We start from the raw sequence: 21450 nt of genomic DNA, 5'->3' as shown, positions 1-21450 counted from the left end.
GGGGACGGGAAGGGACCGGGATCGGGTTTAGATTGGGATCGGGATCGGGATCGGGACCGGGCACAGCCGCCGCCGCCACCGCCACCGCGATGTCGGTGAACGCGGACCTGCGGAGGGAGCGCGCCGCCGCCACCTTCCAGCCCGAGCTGCTCACCCACATCCTGGACGGCGGCGCTGAGCGCACCCGCCGCCGCAAGGAGATCGGTGAGGGGAGGGCCCGGGCCGTGGGGACGGGACAGACAGCCCCGGTCAGGGCTCGGGGGTGGGCAGGGGAGAGGCTGCGTGGTGGGAGACATCCAGGAGACACCTCCAGGGAGAGGGAGACAGACAGCCCCGGTCGGGGCTCGGGGGTGGGCAGGGGAGAGGCTGCGTGGTGGGAGACACCCAGGAGGCACCTCCAGGGAGAGGGAGAGCGGGATCCAGGGCGGGGGTAACGGGGTGAGGAATGACGGAGCTGTGAGGGGGTCGTGGGGCGGGAGAGGGTGTGGAGGAGCTTTTGTGGAGAGAGGAGACCCCAAGGAGAAGAAAAAGCTTTGAGGAGAGGGTTTGCAGGGGGAGGATCAGCGTAAAGGAAAGGGTTACAGAAGAGCAAGAGCTGTGTTAAGTCCCTGGTCCCCCTCTTCTCCCCAGAAACGATTTAGCGTGACCCTGATAGAGCAGTGCCCTTTAATTCTCTGTTTCCCTTTCCTCCAGAGGGTCAGAGGCAGCTTCCCATGGACATTGGCCTCTGTCCCCTCCTTTTTCCTTCCTCACATGCTCTTGCCCAACAGTACAAATGTCATCTGTTTGTCACCCGGCACAATGTGGTTATGAGAGATTAATGAGCTCCTTCCCTGCACTGGGACTGTCAGAGGCCCGTGTTGTGTAACTCCGGTGCCCAAGGGGGGACACAGAAAGTCTGCAGTCTCTGGGCACTTTGTTTTCCAGTTGGCACAGTGGGCATAACAACTGTGCCCTTCTGCTGGAGTTACACGGGGGTCAGAGTTCACCAGGCTGAGGGGCCTGCAGGTCTTACATCAGTGAACTGCCCTCCTGCCAAGTCCAGAGTGCTTTGAACTGAAAATGGGGTTTATGTGTGGAATGAGAGTGCCAGGAGTTGAGTTTGCAAAGAGCTTTGACTTCTTTCTCATTTTCTTAACTTCTGATTTTATTTTCAATTTTCTGATACCTCTGCCTTGAGGTAGAGCAGGTGAAGTGCTGGCTTGTTGCTCACTCCCCTGCTGAGGTTTCTGGAAACTGAGTTTGTTTTCCTCTCCTGTTCTGTCCCCAGAGGCCTTAGTTCTTAATGACCCTGACTTCCAGCACGAGGATTTGAACTTCCTGTCCCGTAGCCAGCGCTATGAGCAAGCCATCAGGAAGAGCTCCTTGATGGTGATGAAGCTCAGGGAATATGGAATTGCAGATCCTGAGGAGATCTACTGGTTTAAAAGGTACCCAAAAAGATGCAGAGTTTATTTGTTTTATGTACTTTAATCATCACCAAGGATGTTAGGGTTGTGCTTTTCCCCTGTTTTTTGTTTAAAGGAAGCTCAAGACCATTCAGTGAATTCCAGATGAAACCCTGAATTCCTGAATGTTGTGGGTTTTTAGTGGTTTTTTTTGTTGTTGTTGGTGGTGGTGGGTTTTTTTTTTTTTTTTTTGGGTTTTTTTTTTTTGTTTTTTTTTGTTTTGTTTTGTTTTGTTTTGTTTTTTTAACAGAAATGCAACATTAACAATTATGCGGTGTTCTTTATATATGGTGCAGAAACTAAAAAACAGAACCTGAGGTCAGATTTTTTTTCCCAAAGGAATAATAAAAAAAAAAATACTGAATTACTTTAAATCTGAATAGATCTGATGAGTTTTCAGCTTCTAATGAAATCTCTTAAAAGCTGATTACTTCGCTTTGCACTTAGACCCAATAAAGTCACATTGCAGTGATACTTGAAAATATTCCAAGATGACTTATAAGCTCTTGTTTATCACTGTGTGTTCTGTGTCCCTCCTTTAAGCTCCTGGTGCTACAGAGGTTGTCTTTGACCCAGAGGCTTTTTGTTGTATCTGACCTTTGGCTTATCTCATAATATAACCTTTGGATCAAGTTAATCAAAGCAAGGATGTCTCTGTATCTCAGTTTTCACTCCTTGCAGAAGGAATTAGAGCTCAGTTCCTGATTTTGATACATTTCTCCCTCTAATTCTGTTAAACTCTTTCTGATTTAATGAAACAGAAACTGATAACAGGGAGGTTACACAGATCTAGAAATCTGTTTTAATCCCATGGATATATCCTCTGGCACATTAAATAATGGACCACAAGCCCCCTCTCACTTGTTTTCTAGAAAAGCTGTCATGGGCCCCAGGGCACGACCATTGGCACTGGAAATTGAAATCATCTTGTCCACTGTGGTTTTACTTTCAGAGAAACTGGTTTGCACTGACCTGTGTCATCAAAGTTCTCATGGAAGTAGCATAAATAATTTAAAAATTATCATTGGTGGACAGTGATAATAGGGAACAAGTTCAGTGACAGCAGTGCATTATTCAGGGGCTGCACAAGCCAAAGTTAATCATTAATTTTTTTCCTACACAAGGTTCATTGAAAGTGACAGAGAAGTTTCTTCATTTATTTATTTATTTCTACGGAGAAAATTCAGCAAAGTCTGTCTAATCTATCAGATGGAGAATTGTAACAAATTTTCTGTCTTTTTGTAGCATTAATGACAATATTATATGAAAACAGACTTTTCTGAAGTAGTCAAAGGAGAGATTCTAGTTTTGTGTTTCCATAACCTTACTTTGGAGTCAGCAGCTGTTAAGTGGATGGAAGGGTAATATTTCATAGAGATACCCAATAGCACCTCCATATCTAATGTGACATGAATGGGGAGGTGTGACTAATCAATTCACAGGCCAAAACCAACTGAAACAATGAAAAAGGCTTATTTTTTTCCCAAGGTAAAATCTAATTGCAGCCATTCAGGATTTCAAAATATAGTTGCAATTACTGTAGACTGACTGTATTTGCCATTTTTTATTTATTTTATATACCATATTCATTCTGTAATAACACGGAACAGAATGAAGAGCAGTGCATAAACTTCTTGCCTACAGGTGAAGTGTGTTTGCTCTAAGAACTGTACACTGTTAATATTCTGAAATGACTTCTTTACTATAACGTGTGGTGTTGGTAAGGGAGGATGTGGGCTTGTTGCTGCTTAAAAAATGGAGGAAATGAAAGGATTATTTTTTTCATCCTTTGATTTCATTTGCATTTTAAAATTTGTCCCCACTTTCCCACCTGTTGAGTGTTAATTTTTTTTTTTTAATTTGGTGAACTGCACCCAACTGACAAAATTATGTTTATTTCTATCTCATATCCAAACATGCTAATTTGTGCTAACTGTAAGTGACTTCATTAGTGTAAAAGCTGACCTAGAGAAAGTGTGTTTGGGCTTATTCATTTTTCCAAACTGAAAACTGAATGGGTATGGTGTTGCAACATACCTCAAATGAAGTTTATGAAATAGATTGATGTCCTTGATTCCAATGTCAAGTTGTACTTATTGTGATTGACATTTCTACTTATGGAAGCTTAAGAAATTTTGTCAGTTATCCCCAAAAGGCAGGGACAGATTTACATATGCAATTCTGAGGAGTTGTTCCCTGTAGTTTTCCTGAACTGCCAGAACATTTCTAGGTAGCTTTGCACATGACTCACCAACTTTATGGCTTGATTTATGAGTAGGTGAGGAGAAATGCTGCTTCCTTCACTGCCCTGAAGATATACTTAAACAGTTGCTGCTGCTGCTGTGAGATGTCAAAGTGAATGCTCCTCCTTCCTGTTTCCAAAGGGACTCCAAATCAGAAGAGGATCTATTAAATACAGTTAATTTCTCTTCATGTAGTAATTCTTCTATGTCCACACTGCAGTTGCAGCTGTTGTGACTACAGCTTTGAAGGCCATCAGCCTAAAAGTGCCAATATTTCAGATTTTTTTTACAGTCTAACTGCAGCAAAATGTAATTCAGCATGAAAAATGGGAAATGTTTCTGGTGTAGTGTTCCAGTGCTCTTGGAAGAGAGCAAGCTGCTCAGTTTTAATTCACCTTCAACTTTAATTAACCTTCATTGAGGAAAATGGGATTAAACAAAGAAGTGAAAAACAGTTGAGATAAACTGGGTCATGGAAGAAGAGAAGATCTGAGAGCTGCTGGTCACCAGATGATTCCTGTGCTCATGAGCATTGCATGAATGTGCACTTTCCCTGTTGGAATTTGTTCTTACATCTCTAAATTAGGACCTGGAGTAGCTTTGATCTTATCAAAGTAGAAAAACTCTACTATGGGCCCTACTTACCACTGCTAAATTAACGCAGAGTGCATAAGTCTGGCTTGATCCTACTTTGATACAGCTGGAACAGGAGTTTATTGCCCTAGGAGTTGTTAGCTCTGAAGCCCAGTTAGCACAGCTCAAACAGCCCCTGCTCCTTCTCCACTGGGATGACCCTTCGTGCTCCTCCTTGAGAGAGTTACTGCAAGAACTGCACAAAGCAGAAAAGTTTGCACACAGACTAATGTAAAGGAAATGCCCCTGTTCAGTGACCCAGTTCTGCAGCCTGAGAATGGCTTTGCAGTTGTTCCTGTAGCTTTGGAGCCCCTGAACACACGGACTGTGCTTCTGTTGTCCTCTGTGCACTTTGGGGCAGTGACACACCTGTCACACAAGTGCCTTTTACTGTGTGGGCGGCACTGGTTGCAGTGAAATCTCGATCTATATTGCCAAAGCACGTATTACTACACAGCCTTCTCTCAGGAGTGGATTTGGAGCTGCAGCCTCATTGTGACACTGGGTGTTGTTGCACGGCTGACCTCAGAGCAGCTGGTCGCTGATTAGATGGTAACTGCCACCATCAGGCTTGATGGAGCAGAGTATTTGAACAGTTACACACTGCAGCCTTTGGAGAACAGCCAATCCATGTGCTGGGAGTGCTGAAATTGTGATGAGAAGCAGTTAGAGTTCAGAGGAAGAAAAAGAAGGGAGGAAAACCTGTTGTTCCTCCCTTCACAGCTGGTACCTCTTCTGTTTGCCCTGTGTCTTGGGGAGAACAGGATTCTCTCTCATTATCATTCAAGTTGTTAGAAGGCACATTAAGGAAATCCTAAATCTTCAGTGTGGAGTACGCAGAAATGAACAGTTTCTGCTGTAATTTAATTTTCATCTTAGTTAATGCAAGAAGCTGTTAAAATGCTGCACGACTAGCTACTGAAACATCATAACCTTCTGACACAGGGGTGTTAAAGCATCCACTTGCTAAATGTCTGTGAAGAGAAGGTGATAGTTAATGATGAGATATCTGGCACTTGTGATTAAACTTCTTCATAGGCAGTGAAAGTTGCTGGTGTGACCTTTCAGAAGATTTCTGTGATTTTTTTCCTGGAGCATTACCTTCAAACCAGCAGTATCTGACCTGATTTTTCTGACAGCAAAGCATGGGTTGCACATTTTTCTCAAGTTCTTTCAATGACTGCTGAAAATAGGCAAAGACTCATTCAAGCTCTTCCCAAGCTGCCCTGAAACTTTGTTTTAAAGTCAACACTCATTTTTTTTCCCTGTAGCTTTCTCCTTTTTGGGTAGGTGTAGGTGCACAATAATTGTGCTGTAGGCAGTGAGGAAGAACAGGGTGCTGCTGTTGCTGTATAGGTCCTGGGCTAAAAGAATGACCTACTTAGTGTTGAAAAGTTCTGTCTTGCTGTCCTTGCAGCATTTTTAAGCCCTTGGTCACCCCAAAAGCATCGGTTTTGCTAACATGCTGCTGTAGGCAAGAATTTTTTTGTGAAAGAACTGTGTGGCTCGATTCCAGGAACTTGAGACACTGTCCCTGCACCCACACCAGCTTAAAGCACAGTTAGATTATAATTATCTAAATAAATATCTAAATGAAAATCGAATAGCACCAGATTAGATTACAATAGTTTTAGTCCTGGAAAAATCCATGGCTCATTTAGTGTTGTTGATTTAAAACAGGCAGCATGCAGTTCAGTGGTGCTTTGTCTCTCACTCTAAGGCTGGTTTTCACAGCCTGTACAGGACCTGCTGTGGAATTATCAATTATTTACTCTCTGCATGGAGCAAAATGCCAGTCACAAATGCTGTTGTAATTGACAAGCTATGTGCAGAATACCCCTATGGTATTTATGCAGAGGGTTCATTTTTTCCTCCTCTGTCTTAGAATTAGATGGACTAAACATCTGTCTACAGTAGAAGATGAAGAAACTGTTCAAGCTGCAGAAGGGAGATGTTTTAATTGAGAATGTACTTTGCCTGCAATTATGGCTACTAGATAGGGTTTTCTTTCATGAAATAACTTCTGCTTTGGTGAAGCACACCTAAAGTGTCTGATTTTTCTTTCCATTCTCTTCAGCATTAGACTGTAATGGTAATTTTAATTGAAGGTGAGTTCCATATCTCACAACTGATAGCAGCAGGTGCAGGTAGTACAAAGCTCTTTGGAAAAGAACTCAGTCACCAAAGAAGCCTTTTCATTTTTAATACATATTTCTTCTAACTAATAATGCCCTAGCTGTAGGCTACCAGCAGCAGTGGGATTTATTCCCACAAAGCCTGAGAGGTGGGGGAGAAAATAATTTGGTTTTCATGCCCTTAGTTTCAAGTTCCTCATGAACCTTTGTAGAATAATGTTTTTTCCAGTTACATAGCAACAGCAGGATTCACAGGGTGAAGAAGATGCCTGGTTAAGAAGATCTGTTTCCCCATTAGCATTGCTTCTATTTGGAGGTTGCTTGTGGGACAAAAGAAAAAAGAGGTTGAATGAAGCAATGAGATAATTTATCTTGTGCTCCAATTGGAGAAAAGCCTTTCAGGTTCATGGTAACACTAAGACTGAGATTCAGATCCCTCTATTTCTCTCCTGTAGAACATGCTTGGGCAATTTTCCTGAACCTTTGGGTCTCCACTTCAGCATGTTTCACAAAACCATAGAGACCCAAACGACTGATGCTCAGAAGGAGAAGTGGCTGCCCCTGGTCCGTGGAGTCAAGATAATTGGCACCTACGCCCAAACCGAAATGGGACATGGTTAGTTCCCTTCAGGGATCAATGGGTAACCTCTTTTCTCTAACTCCAGTGGGTAAATTGTTAATGTTCCCCGGGTCAATCTAAAGGGGGAAAGGTAAAATTCCTCAGTTAATGGTTTGATGTCTGTAGCCAGGCAGCCGCCTCATTTCACATCCTGAGAATCCCAGGATTCCTTTGGTCTTTTCCAGAATGCACCTCTTAGCTGATCTCTGCACTGATAGTTGTTACCTTTGTTTTGAAATGAGGAGGTTGTTCTAAGCCCTGAGAGTCTGAATTTCACTTGAACCAGTTGGAACATGTCAGTGAGCAGTACTGTGGTTTTTACTTTTGCCTGATTTTGGGACATGTGTGCTCAGTGCATGGCTGGCCTGCAGAAACAGGTCAGGAGCATTCCTATAGGAGCAGTGGAGAAAGATTGTGAGTTTTGGGTTGAAAGTCAGGTGTGCTTTGCCCCAGGCACTTCTCTTCCAGATGCTGCTCCACTGCAGCAGTACAGCTTCCTGGAAAGGTCTTGTTTACAAAGAAAAAACCCATCTTATTCCTGGCGTTGTTGAAAGCAACTTTCACTGCTTCAACTGGAAAAACATTGAATGGATAAAAAAACAGCCTTTTAGCCCAGAACCTGGAATTATGGCTGTGAAATACCAGCAAGAACAGTGTACAAACAAGGACTCCAGTGCTTGTGCTGGCATCTGAAGTGGGAAAGCCTGATGTGTGCAAGTCTGGACACTGCTGGAGGGCAATGCCAGCTGCCTGGTGCTTCAGTTACAGCTGTGGAAACATTTGTACAAGACTCAGTGGAAGAAATCCTGTCCTCTGCCCTGCTCAACAAACCCAGCTCAACACCAGAAGCTGAGAGATAACTTGATGGCAACAATCAGTGCCTGCTGGCCTTATTTGCTTTCTCACACCAGCTGCTTGAAATCAGTCACATACACGCTGCAGTGATTGGTTTTACTTCTGATTTCACATTAAATCATTGCACTTCCTTGCCTGATGATGGTTGATTTCCTTATAGTTCTCATGTTGTTGCACGGGTAAATTGGTATTTTGACACTAAATGAAGCTCATACAGTGAAGCAGATAGGCTTTCTATGCTGAATAATTAAAACACAAACAATTGGCATTCCTGCTCTGAATGTTGAGTACTTGTTATTTCATCAGTGGAGCTGCTGCAGTAATTGTCACTGAACTTTGCTTAATTTAATCTTGATGTTTAAAATCTGGTGGTGGGGAAACAGACCTTTGGATTATTGAATTGAACTCTGGCCTGAATGGGTAGTTACTCAGTTTTATCTTGGTGACATGTGTGTGATAGCCTGTGTTGATTTTAACCTGTTTCATAGTGAAGAAGTCTCTCTTAAAAAAAAAATCAAAGAAAGAAAAAACAAATAGCACAGGGCTGAAAACGAAACAAGAAGGAGCAGTGAAAAAGTGAAAATACTGTGCTGTTTCTGTCTGGTTTATAACTATTGCTGGTAAATAAGGAATTTTTTTCCACTCTTAGCTGTCCGCTGTGTACTTCTCACCAGTACTGAACTCACTTAGAATCTGGTATTCCTGGTAGCCCATTAGTCCCCTGTTGGACTTAGTCACTGTGCAGTCAGAAAACCTTGCTGCTGGGTTTATTTGATAGTTGAATTTATTTGTAGGAGTCTGAGAATATCAAAAAACAGTTCTTGGGAAGCCCTAGGGACAGAACTAGTTCATATTAATGTGTATTTAGAGAACACAAGGATGCATTGTTCCCACTTTGCTAAGAATGTCAAATGAGTTTAAACCAAGCTCAGACCAGTGCTCTTTCCCAAATGCATATCATTTAAATATATCTATATGTTCCTGTTAAAGTCCAATTAAATTTATTTCATACATAAGTGAGCCAGATGGAAGTACTGGTTTTCAATCTATTCCCACTGTTTTAATACTCAAAGCTGTCAATATTTTAAGGTTTAATGATGAATTAATTCTTTATATTGAAAAACTTAGTAGACCACTTAATTACCTCACAGCAGTGTTTGTCAGAACATGGAGAAAAAGTAATTCTAATGAAAAATGTTTAATTGGAGATAATTTGTGCTGGTGATTTGCAGATTGAAAAATCTTGGCTTTCTTCCCAAGTTGTTCATGTTCACAACTTTGACTTACAGGTACAGAGCACTGTCCTTTTAAGAAAGATCTTTAAAATAGAAGAAGCTGAAGGGAGTTGATTTGAAATGCCATGTACACTAGTTGTGTCTGATATTCAATTTTAAAAAATCAGAGTAAATAGTGCAGCCAGTTAAGATTTGCCTTAAAAAAAAAAAAAAAAAAAAAAAAAAAAAAAAAAAAAAAGTCCATTGAAAACCTAACTTGTTTAGCTGGATAAACTGGGATTTCCACCAGGTTCTACCTTCAAAACATGGAAAAGAAAAACAACAACAAAAAAAAGATGGACTTTCTATATTTGATTGAAAGCACACTGCGTTCAGCCACGTCACGTCTCCAGCAAACTGACATTCTGAGCTGACTGCTTCAGTCCATTGAACTTAGAGATGCTCTGCAGGTCTGGTCCATCTTTTGGTTTGGATTCATCCTTTTTTTTAAGTCAATCATATCAAAAATAGGGGAATGTTGCAGATGCACTTTCTGCATGGTTAAAAAGAAATGCAGTGCAGCGTGTTTATTTCAACGTGAATGCAATTCCTTATTACTCAGGCCTGAGAAAAGGACAGTGCTCTGCCTCTCTAAAATACACTTGCTGAATTCCAATTGACACATGGATCATTTTTTTTTCTTTTTGTCTCTTCCTGAATCTCCACCATGAATCCTCATGCTCGCTTCCCTCCCATAACATTCCCTTCACGCTCCCATCCCATGACAATTCTTCACAGCTTTGTTCACCGCGGACGGCCTGAGCCTCTGGACCTTCACCTGGGCATGTTCCTGCCCACTCTCCTCACCCAGGCCACCCCAGAGCAGCAGGATCGCTTCTTCATGCCTGCCTGGAACCTGGAGATCGTTGGCACTTATGCCCAGACTGAAATGGGCCATGGTACAGTACATTCAGTAAATGCTCTTTCTAAGAATGGCTTTGTGTACAGAGGATTCCTGTGCCTGGGGTGAGCCCTGTGTGTGTGTCCCACTGTGTTACACGTGCAGCTGTGATTGCAGGGAAATGTGGACAGCCTCTGAAAGGGTTAATAGAGCATTATGCCATGTGCTGCTTCCCTCTCTTCCTCAAAACGGAGGATTTGATGTCTGTAGCTCTGTAAATGAGCACCTGGATGCTCCATGTGCCATTCAAACCAGTATCATCACTGGCCATCACTGGTGCTGTCAGTTAGGTGGCATCTGTTCATTTTACATTTTCTGTTCTTTCCAGTTTGACTTCTGCTTTGCTCTTGTTAATGTTCAGTGTAAAGACAAAAGGACAGAGTTTTGAGGTAGTGAAAAAGGAGATGCCAAAAAATTAGAAGTTGCTTGTTCACCTCAGAATTAACCTTGGATCAGATGGGTCATGATTAACTTGGTTCCAATGCTCATGTTCTGTGTGGAGCTATTTCTCCTTAATTCACTCCTGTATGTTCTTTTTAACTGACCATGAAATGTGTTGGGCTTTTTGAGTTCTCTGTCTCAAGTTGATTTTGTTTTTTGTTGCTATTCTTTTGCTTTCAAGCTTTGAAATGAATTTTGGTAACTCCAACAGTATTGTGATTGCAACACTTCTAATTCAAGTTTCAAAGGGAGGATATTCTGCCTTGGGAAACTTTAATTTTGGTCATCTCAGAGTTGCAGATGAGAATTATTTTCTAAAAATGAGCAGGATTCACCTTTGTGTTGAAGGGAAATGTAGAGACTGTGTGAAGCATAAAATAACTGCAAGTCTGAGGAGAATCTCTATGAACTAGTGAGGTTTGAAGATCCTTTGCCAGCAGACTAAGTCTGTGTTGAGCTGCCTGTGGAAGTCTGCCATTATCTCCATGCTTTGGGAACGTGGTTGCTGCAAAGTGATCTTTTTCCTGTTGGAGCTTTTGTCCTGCCCTGTCAGCCCAGACTCTCAGGAGTGTTCACCTTGTTCATCTTGTCTAGTTTAAACCTGGTGATTTTGGGAGTTTTTAAGGCATTCAGGGGCAATGCCACTGCTCTGAGACAGGTGTGTGAGAAATGAAGCTTTGAGGGCAGAAGACAAAGACTGTTCCTGGAATTACCTCCATCTTTTTGCAGTCTCTTCATCTACCTGGATCAGTACCTGGCATGCACATGCCATTACTTGCTGTCTTGGAGCTATGGATGATCTCTTCTGGGAGATCAGCTCCATGAAATGAGGAGAATGCAGGCTTGATGAGGGAATGAAGAGGTGATGATGGGCACTGTTTATTTCATCTTGTGGCTGAGAACTGGATGGTTTTGTTTTGCAATTTAATCGGATTGCATTTTAGTGAAATTCAGGTGGTGTGTTCCTGTGGAACATTTTAACTGAGAAAGGGCTTCTGGCGTGTGAGAGCAAAAGGGTGTTAGATTGGAGGTGCTTGGAAAACTAGTCTCAGACCACTGGGGAAAAAATCAATATGTTTTCTGAGAATTGGCCTCCAGTCCCAGAATGTGGTCTGGCTCTCACTTATTCTTCCTTAATGTATTAATATTTAGCTTTTTATATATATAGCCTAAAAGCAAAGCTAAAATTAAAACATTACTACTGGAGTTCCACTTTCCGTTGTCCAGTTCTGTCCTTGTCTCTGTTTTGTGGCCAACTTCCTGCCAAAACAATGTGTTTTCTTGTTTTTAGGGACTCATCTTCGGGGCCTGGAAACTACAGCCACTTACGACCCCTCCACGCAGGAGTTCATCCTCAACAGCCCCACAGTCACCTCCATTAAGTGGTGGCCAGGTGGACGTAAGTGTGCCCCAATCTGGGAGATGTATGGAAAAACTCAGGGAGGTGATGCCATGTGTGTTATATCTACGGAGTGATGAGTGAAAGTTGATCCCAGGAGTTGGCTGAAAGCCAGTCACTCTTGCATAACAAGCAGACTTCTCAGAGCCTGCTAAACTGTGTGCTCTGGACTGTTGCTCAGAACCATTCACACTGTGGATTTGGTGTCATTTTTGATTGTTTGAATCAAATTATTTATAGTTCCTTCAGCTTCACTGGCAGGTGTGCCAAAGGCTTGGTGTTTTATAGTCAAGAAAATTGCACTGTGCAATTTCCATTGACTTGAGCAACACTTTTTCATAGAGCTGTACGACTGGGGTGACATCCAGTGGGGTCAGTCTGGGTTTCTAGTGATGTGATGAGGTTCTCTCAGAAGAAGGACTCTGTATGTGTGTAAGTGTGTCTGACTGTTTCTATTGCAGTTGGGAAGACATCAAACCACGCCATCGTTCTGGCTCAGCTCTACACCCAGGGCGAGTGCAAAGGCCTGCACGCCTTCATTGTCCCCATCCGCCAGCTGGGCACACATGAACCTCTGCCAGGTACAAATTCACACTCAGGGAATACATCAAACCTGTTTCTCTCTGACTGTATACAGCTGCTGTGTCTTGGTGAAGTCCATGTCTTATTTCATTAGCTGAATTCAGCTGGTAGATTGTGGGGCTTAAATGAGTCCTTCTTATGACTGAACTACCACTAAATCATCTTTCCTACTGGGCCTTCAATGCAAAGTTTAGTTTGGGATTTGATTCTGCCCCTGTGAAGTTTAGTTTGGGATTTGGTTCTGCTCCAGTGTCTCCCAGCTATGCATTCCATGAGCAGCACATCCTGCTTTCTGAAAGTGGAAGAAGAGCTTTCATCACTCTTGAGCTGGATGAACTTTAGAGACAGCTCCTGCAGTGAGTGGATAGTAGGGCTGCATGGAAATTATGGAGATACCCATGTCTTGATGTCCAGTTGTGGTTTAACTCATCAGGCAGCTAAACACACACAGCCATTCCCTCCACACAGAGGGATGGGGGAAAGAATTGTGAAAAAGGTAAAACTCATAGGCTGAGATAACGACAATTTAATAGAAAGAAAAGGAAGGGAAATTAATAACAACAAAAATAATAACAATAACAATAAAAATTACAATAACAGGAGTAGAATTTGCAGAGCAAGTGATCACTGTGTGATTGCTCAGCACCAGCTGACTGATGCCAGCCAGTCCCTGACCAGGGGGCTGTCATCCCCCCCCAGCTGGCTTCACCCAGTTTTATTGTTCAGCATGATGCCACATGGTGGGGAATATCCCTTTGTCCAGCTGGGATCAGCTGTCCTGGCTGTGTCCCCTGCCAGCTTCTTGTGTCCCCTCCAGCCTCCTCCTCACTGTTGGGGCAGTGTGGAAATTGTAAAGTCCTTCACCTGATGCAAGTGCTGCTCAGCAACAACTGAACCATCAGTGTGTTATCAACATTGTTCTCCTGCTAAATCCAGAACACAGGACTGTATTAGCCAGTGGGAAGATAATTTCACTCTATCCCAGCCAAAACCAGGTCACCACTTTTCCATCAAAGAGATTAAGGTCTCTGTTAACTCTTACTCATAACACTGCCAGGACTTGCTAGAAAACTAAACAGTCTCCTTATTGGAGAAGGCTTGAACCTCTTGTGTGGTGTTTAGTTCCTGTTTCTTAATGCAAGTGGCTTTGTCTGTGGCAGGTATTACAGTGGGTGACATTGGCCCCAAGTTTGGCTATGATGAAATGGATAATGGCTACCTGAAAATGGACAACTTCCGAATTCCTCGGGAAAACATGCTGATGAAATATGCCCAGGTAAAGCAGTGAGTTTCAGCATCTGCTGTTAGAAATGGGCATGCTGAATGCTCCTGTGAGGTTGAGTTCTGCACCAAAAGGATTGTGGGTGGCTTGTAAATTCTGCTTGATGAGTTTTAGAGTGTGAACATGTAAAAGGGAGGAAATTTGACAAATCAACATGCTGTATTTTTTTTTAATCTTTTATTTTTTGGCAGGTTGAACCAGATGGCACCTATGTGAAACCAGTCAGTGACAAGCTGACCTATGGGACCATGGTGTTCATCCGTTCCCTCATCGTGGGGGACTCGGCTCGCTCGCTGTCCCGGGCCTGCACCATTGCCATCCGCTACAGCGCCGTCAGACACCAGTCTGAGCTGAAGCCAGGGTGAGTGCAGGGAGACCCAGGCCAGCCTCAGCTGCTGAGGGAAAATTCTGAAGCACTGGGAGGAATGGGGGCTGTGGCTGATGTTTGTTTGGCATTAGGTATAGTTTCAAAACACTGTTTGTCCTGGGCTATGCATAGTCTTTCATTCTTGGAACGTCCTCCCCTGCCAGAGGCTGTTGCTGGATGGTCTTAGAGAGTCTGGCTTGATATGGCTGGTGAACATACCTAGTGTAGGGATAAATGGGATTTCTGCAGCAGTTTGCTACCACTGACATGCCAATTCATCTGTGCTCTAGGGAACCAGAACCCCAGATCCTGGATTATCAGACCCAGCAATACAAACTCTTTCCTCTCCTGGCAACAGCATACGCCTTCCATTTTGTGGGAGCCTACATAAAGGACACCTACCAGCGTGTCAGTGGGGACATCAGCACAGGGGACCTCAGTGAGCTGCCAGAGGTACTGTGTCCTCTGGAAACCAGAGTGTTGATTGAATTTGTGTGAGGTTTCTTTACAGCATGGAAAAAGAGACAATTGAGCCTTTTTGGCTTTCACTCATGAGGTGTCTTCTACTTTTTTAGTTTCAGAAGCCCCCAAGTCCAGTATGTGCTGGTGACATTTATATGCTCTAGTCATTTAGTATTTTATTAAAAAGTGTAATGCACAGACTAATACACAATAACAAAGCTACTGGTATATACTTTTATTCAAAAGGTGCATTTCCAGGAATTACGGAGTAGTGTTTGGGAGTTACAACTGGTCTTGTGCTTTTGCTCTAACTTCTTAATTGTTTTTCCAAGTGCCATAGGTAGAATAGGTGTGTTGATTGAAGTATCAGTACTATACTGAGGGGTTAGGGTTGTAAAATGTTAATTTTCTGTTAGGCTTTGTTGCAATGGGCAATTGAAAACAGTCTTGTACATAAAATGTGAAGGGGCAGAAGGAACAGTGTACTTTAAAGAAGTCTTTCCATGTACAAGGACTTTCATATAAATATTTGGCTCAGGAAAGAGTTCCTTCAAGAAAAACAAGACCCTGTGGAACAGTGCAAGAATAGCATTGACTCTGCTTCTTTTTTTTTTTTTTTTTTTTTTTTTTTTTTTTTTTTTTTTTTTTTTTTTTTTTCTGGGAGTTGCAGTCCTTAACATGTATGTGTACAAACTAAGACTGGAAAATAAACGTGTCTCTGCTGTTGCCCCTCAGCTGCACGCCCTGACAGCGGGGCTGAAGGCGTTCACCTCCTGGACTGCCAACGCCGGCATCGAGGAGTGTCGGATGGCCTGCGGCGGGCACGGCTACTCCCGCTGCAGCGGCATCCCCGACATCTACGTCACCTTCACCCCGTCCTGCACCTACGAGGGGGAGAACACTGTCATGATGCTGCAGACAGCCAGGTAGGGGAGCTCTGCACAGGGGTGTTCCAGCCTCTCCTTGTGGTCCTTGTGGCTGAAGTTGGTACCAAAAGGGTTAATTCAGTTTCTGCTGTGTCTGTGTGACTTTGAGCAGAGAAACAGGACAGGCAGAATCTGCTATCCCAGCAAGGACAGTTGGAAGATAAGGGGGAGACATCTGGCTTAGGAATGCAGCTACAGCCAAAACAAGGACTGAATCTGGGAACCTGGGGAGGGGTTTATGGTAATGAGTGAATTATAATATGCATGTAGTGACTAGATGTAAGCAACACTTGTAAAAAATCACATGCACACAAGGAGGAGTTATCCCCGTGCAACCAGGCACCTGTAATAAATGATGCCCTTCTTAACACTAAATTGGTGTTAAGGAGTCTTTTACTTGACTGGTTTGCAGTGAATTCAGTGACAAAGTGATGAGCAGAAGTGCCTGTATTGCCATGTCATGTTTCTGTCCCCTACCCCATTTTTGACAGGTAATTGTGTGCCTACAACTGTTCTTTCTGGCCTTGGCCTCAGTGAGATTACTTTTGTCCATTCAGACAACTCATAAGTAAGAGCTGCCATCTGCTGTCTATATTTTCAGGTTCCTTATAAAAAGCTACTCGCAGGTGACCTCTGGGCAGCAGGTCACTGGCATGGTGTCCTACCTGAACGAGCTCTCCAGGCAGCGCATCCAGCCCCAGCACGTGGCTGCCAGGACTGTCACCATGAGGATCAACGACCCCACCAGCTTGGTAGAGGCCTACAAGTCACGTGCTGCCCGGTGAGCTCACACTGACTGGGCTGAGCCAAGAAAAACTGGGTGAGGTGGCTGGTGGTGGTGATGCACTGCCCTGTTTGTGCTGGATTCTCGAGGTGTGGCTGGCGAAGCTTTGATCCGTGTGTTGCTTTCAGGAAGTGACACACTTTACTGGGTTGGGGTCAGGGCTAAGTGCTTTTTGAGGCTGCAGGAGGTTGCTCACAGCCTGCTCATAGCCTGGTTACTCTGCTCCCTATTCCTTTGGGATGTATCTTTTTCTTATTTATGTGTAAAGTATATCCAAACTTAAAAATACCAAACTACTCAGAGGTCTTTGTGGAGAGAAACAATCTTGATATTAAAGTTCATTGTGAGTAAAGTGGGAGAGTAGAACAGACACCTACTTGTGAGTAGGTATTGAAGCACCACTATGTGTGCTGGCAGAAGTCCTCTTACCCCTCTGTAGTTGTGTTGTAGCTGCAGCATGAGAAAAATTCTGAGCTCATGTGCCATGACTGATGTGTATGAATTCAGTGTACGTCATCCTGTTAATATGGTGTTATGTAAACTGTTTTTTTTCCTCATGTGAATCAGGCTTGTAGAATCTGCAGCAAAGAACCTGCAAGCTGAGCTGAACCACAGAAAGAGCAAGGAGGACGCCTGGAACAGGACTTCTGTTGATCTTGTGCGGGCGTCAGAGGTCAGTGCTGTCCCTGCTAAAGAAACATGCTGTGAGTGCTCCTCATCTCTGTGTCCCTGACTGCCCCTGTGTGGTTCCTGCAGGCCCACTGTCACTATGTGGTGGTGAAGCTGTTCACAGCCAAGCTGGCCGAGGTCAGCGACGCCGCCGTGCACGCGGTGCTGACCAACCTGTGCCTCCTGTACGCCCTGTTCGGCATCAGCAGGAACGCCGGCGACTTCCTGCAGGTTGGTGTCTCCCTCCAGCACTCCAGGTCTCTGAAGCCACCTTCACTGCTTGCAAATGTGCTTTAAAAGCCAAGCTGTATGGATGTTATAGGTGTAAATTCTTGGCTGTTGGCTGCCAGAAATTCATTAGCAGTGTGTCTGCTGGAAGGCCCTTGTCGGGTTTGCCTTGTGATAAGTGGAAACCAGGCACGTGCCAAGGTTTAGCTCAAATGGTTTCCAGTTGGTGACCAGCTGCTGTGTGTTAAAAAACAAGGAATTAATAAAGGAGCAGCAGTTAGACATGCTCCACAACTAATATCCCTCAAAGATCCAAATATTTGGATCTTGTGCTCCAAATTCTAACTCATCCTTCAATGAATGGCTTTACATTGGCAGGCATTGCTTTTGTTCTCTTCATTCTGTCAGTTTGAGAATGCAGTGTTTTGTTTGCTCTTCAGGCAGACGTGGCATGTTTTGTCTTCCCATTTTCCTCTTTGCTGCTTACTAAAAATTTCCCTGAAGCCAGGAACAATTTAATATCCTTGTATGTATATTCTCCAAGAAAGCTTGCTGCTGCAGTTAACTTACAGATACTCACAGAGTATCTCACCCAGGATTAATAGCTGGGCAGTATGGAGGGCTGTGCTAGCATCTCCTTGTGCATTGTGGCAAATTGCCAATTTAATTACTTAACAAAGAAGAAAAAACCCTTGGTATTTTATGAACTGCTGCATTTTTGTGTGTGAGAAAGCTGACCTGTGTGAGACACTGGGGAAGGGAAGGATTTGTGACTTGTGCAATCCTCGTTTCCCCTCCCAAGGCGGGTATCTTGACCAGTGCCCAAATAAGCCAAGTGAACCAGCATGTGAAGGAGCTCCTGGCTGTCATTCGTCCCAATGCAGTGGCCCTGGTGGACTCCTTTGACTTCCATGATGTCCATCTGGGATCTGTGCTCGGCCGCTATGACGGCAACGTCTACGAGAACATGTTTGAGTGGGCAAAGAAATCCCCACTGAACAAAACACAGGTAAAGAAACCTCTTTTTCTCACATGATCAGAGAAATAACTCAATTTAAGGTTGTTAATTATGCTCCAGTGATCCCAGCAGGTAATTGAGAAAGAGGGTAGAAAAGTCACAAGTAGTAATGGACCAAAACTAATAACCTTCTTTCAGTTTGCTCTCTGTAGTTTCTCTCCCAGGTGTACCTTGCACTCATCCCTGTGGGATCTCTTGAGCTTCTCAGTTGAGGGAGGAAATGGTGCATTCCACAGAAAAACAACTGAGTTATCTCAGTGAATTCAAAAGCAATTATCGCTTGCTGTTGATTCTGTTTAGTGATATCAGCTGTGGAAGCCTTGCCCATTTTCTGGCAAATATTCCAGTCTTTGGGCAGTAGCAGTGAGTGGAGGAGAGGATAAATTGCTCCCCTGTAGCACTTAGGTGTCAGATGTTGTATATCTGGCCTAGGATTGGAGCTGCAGCTGAGCTAAAATAGACTGAAGTGTCCCTGCTCCATCAGCCAGAATGGTAAATCCTGTCTCCTGGTGCCTTTATTTGATTAGGACAGACTGTATCTCTTACAATGGGCTGCCAGAGACTGCAGCTGGAGTTAAATCTCACCGCAGCTTGCTTGTTGTTCTGTATGTCTGAAGTCAGTGGGGCTTAGGAGCTTCATTACAGCCCCTTAGGAAACCTGTACCAGTTTTCTTGTAATTAAAATGCCAAACAATTGCATGGATATAAATCTTGTATTTCTTTCTTAAAAGAAAGGTAGTGGGCAGGCTGTTTTTTAATATCCTCATGCTTTGTGTCACGTAGACCCTGAAATACAGAAGTTATCTGGTTGTTCTTAAATCGCCAAAGTGCCTCTGATCCAAATTTAATTAGTATAAAAAACCACTGCAAATGTGAGGAGGTAAAAATGATCAAGCCTAACCTTGTAACCACTGTCTTGTTGTCTTGCAGGTTCATGAATCTTTCCATAAACACCTGAAGCCAATGCAAGCCAAGCTGTGAAGCCTGCAGGTTTTCTAAAATGCACTCTTGTCCTGCCCTGAAAATTGGGTGTTTGCATCCTTCCTTCAGGCACCTGAATCAAACCTTTGAATCCTGTAGCTGTAGGACAGTGAATAATTGTAGCCTTTCTTTCCTCTTTTATAAATGGAGGAGGTGTTTGGGAAGAGTGCGTAGGGATTGATGCCTGGTTTTAAAGTGCAATTATAATGGTAAAATTAACTTTTTTTAAATCTGGGAAAGCTTTATGGATTTACACAAGGATTGCTTTTGTGAAGCTGCTAACTAGAGAGAAGTTCCTGTCAGCTGGAAAAGGTGGCAGGACTTTACTATGATGTAGCTGACAGCCCTCAGACAGTAACTTCTGGTGAGCAGTTATGTCCTCCCCTCAAAAAAAGCATCAGTGTCTTGATTTCTTCATTTTTTATTTTATTTTTTTTTTTTAAGATTAGCCCCACCTCTCTCCTCATTTGGCAAATGTTTGTGCTGTGTGAAGCCTCCTGCAGAGCTCTGTGCATGTGAATCTGCATGTGGCACTGTTTTCCTGATGGATCTGGGCAGTAAATACCTGTTCTTCTCGAGCTCTGCTTCAGGCACCTCTCCAGAAGAAATCCTCATGTTTCCTTTGTTTTCCTTCTTTCACTGCCCTGAACAAACTCCTTTTCCCTTTGTGCCAGCTTTTGGTTAATAGGAGGTCAAAGGAGAACACAGTGATGCTGCTCTGAGGATAAAAACCAACTCGTAGTAATCAGCTGGGTGCTGATGACAGATGTTTTGCCCCTCTTTTCACTCAGCATTTTCTAGCACTATCTCAAAGCACTTTACAAATGTTACTTACGTTGATTTGGTGAGGGAAAAAACCCACGTGTAGTGGTAAAACCTTCAAATTTGACCTGGAATGATGAAGCCAGTATTGGAGGGCAGAAATCAGCTGACCAGCATCCTCAGGTCTTCTGTTTTTTCTGGGATGTTGTCCTGGTTTTTTAAAGACATTTGTCAAGAAAATGACAATCCCAAGTGAAGTGTCCAGATTTTTTTTTTTCTACCCATGCATTTCCAAGGAGCTTTCTCTGATTTGCTTCATTTTCTTTTGATATTAACTTGGGCCTTGCACAGTGCTGTCTGATTGAACAGAAAGAATTTTATTTAGCTTGGAAGAGAACGTCCTATTGCCCAAGCAAATCAGTGCAACAACTGCAACCAAGCAAAATCATTGCTGCTTTTCCACACCAGTAACTCTGTCCAGTAATCATAAAAACCTCTTCACACTAGAGAAGGGCAACTCTGAGCTTAAAATGGTAAAAAGCTTCACCATAAACCCAAATCCTGCAGTTCTGAGGCAAAACCAGAGAAGCTGCTTCTCTGCAGCTTTGGTCTCTGTTAGTCTCTAATTTTGAATCAGTTTTCTGGCACTAACAATGATCAGACACAAGGTTTGGCTCCACGTGCAGTAGCTGAACAGAAAGAAATGTTTAATTTTAAATAAACTAATCAAACTTGCCTTTTGCCTGCCGAGTGTTTCAGGTCCCATGGAAGTTCAGGATGCCAGAGGAGGCTGAGGGCTCTGCCTTCCCTGTGTCCACTGGAACAGGCTGCTGGCCTAGCGAGGGGGGATGGAGGAGCAGGTTTAAAATATGCTAATGAGAACAGCACTAGCTGTGTACAGATCTAATAAATTACAAAAATGTGTTTTCAGACGAAATGTCTCTCTTTTCACACTCTGCCTTCAGTGGATCTCATGTAAAGTAATGGGGGAAGCAGAATTAAGTATTCAGAAGACCTCGGATTAGTTGGATTTTGGTGTTTTACACAGTGTGACCTCCCTGGCTGTGCTCTGCAGTGTTGAAGGGCAGCAGCCCCATCCCAGGGGATCCAGCCTCTCCTGCTGCTCCCAGCCCCAGGGCAGCACAGCTGGCACAGGGCAGGGCTGGCTGTGCCATTGCTCTGTGTCACTGCAGCCCAACAGCAGCAAAAGCTCATCAGTGCCTACAGCAAGGGTCTGGCTCTGCTGCTGGGCAGCAGCAGCTTCAACTCACTCACAGAAGTTGTTTTCCATTCAGTTTTGGAGTTGATGTATTGGGGAACACTTTCTTTCCCTGCAGATGGTGAGGATTTTGTGCACTTACATTGCTGTGATTGGTGACAACGCCTGAATGCCACAGCTTGCTGTGATCTGAGGGTCAGCAAACAGTGCTTAAACTCTGCC

At 43.6% G+C, this 21450-nt stretch overlaps 1 protein-coding gene across 2 annotated transcripts; it reads left to right on the top strand.

Annotated features, from left to right (window-relative positions):
• The first annotated feature begins 57 nt into the window (after positions 1-57).
• ACOX1 (acyl-CoA oxidase 1) lies at positions 58-20744 on the top strand. Of its 2 annotated transcripts, none has more exons than XM_083874828.1 (14): positions 58-204; positions 1271-1430; positions 9946-10106; positions 11841-11948; positions 12410-12529; positions 13691-13806; positions 14004-14173; positions 14470-14632; positions 15377-15567; positions 16169-16348; positions 16919-17024; positions 17108-17251; positions 18051-18257; positions 19197-20744. In XM_083874828.1, the coding sequence occupies exons 1-14, from the start codon at positions 90-92 to the stop codon at positions 19245-19247; spliced, it is 1992 nt and encodes a 663-aa protein (XP_083730954.1). In that variant the 5' UTR covers positions 58-89; the 3' UTR covers positions 19248-20744. The 2 variants fall into 2 exon arrangements, with proteins under 2 accessions (XP_083730954.1, XP_083730953.1); XM_083874827.1 differs by lacking the exon at positions 9946-10106 and adding an exon at positions 6915-7075 and having other exon boundaries at positions 60-204.
• Positions 20745-21450: the final 706 nt, after the last annotated feature.

Source organism: Zosterops lateralis (genome assembly GCF_965231275.1).
Source record: "Zosterops lateralis genome assembly, chromosome: 18".
Taxonomy (NCBI): domain Eukaryota; kingdom Metazoa; phylum Chordata; class Aves; order Passeriformes; family Zosteropidae; genus Zosterops; species Zosterops lateralis.
This window is presented reverse-complemented; position numbering and strand designations above follow the sequence as displayed.

Coding starts and splice junctions, on each gene's coding strand:
- ACOX1 (XM_083874828.1), top strand. CDS start 90: ATGTCGGTGAACGCGGACCTGCGGAGGGAGCGCGCCGCCGCCACCTTC. Junction 17,252..18,050: donor ACGCCGGCGACTTCCTGCAG/GTTGGTGTCTCC, acceptor TCCCCTCCCAAG/GCGGGTATCTTGACCAGTGC. Junction 18,258..19,196: donor CCCCACTGAACAAAACACAG/GTAAAGAAACCT, acceptor GTTGTCTTGCAG/GTTCATGAATCTTTCCATAA.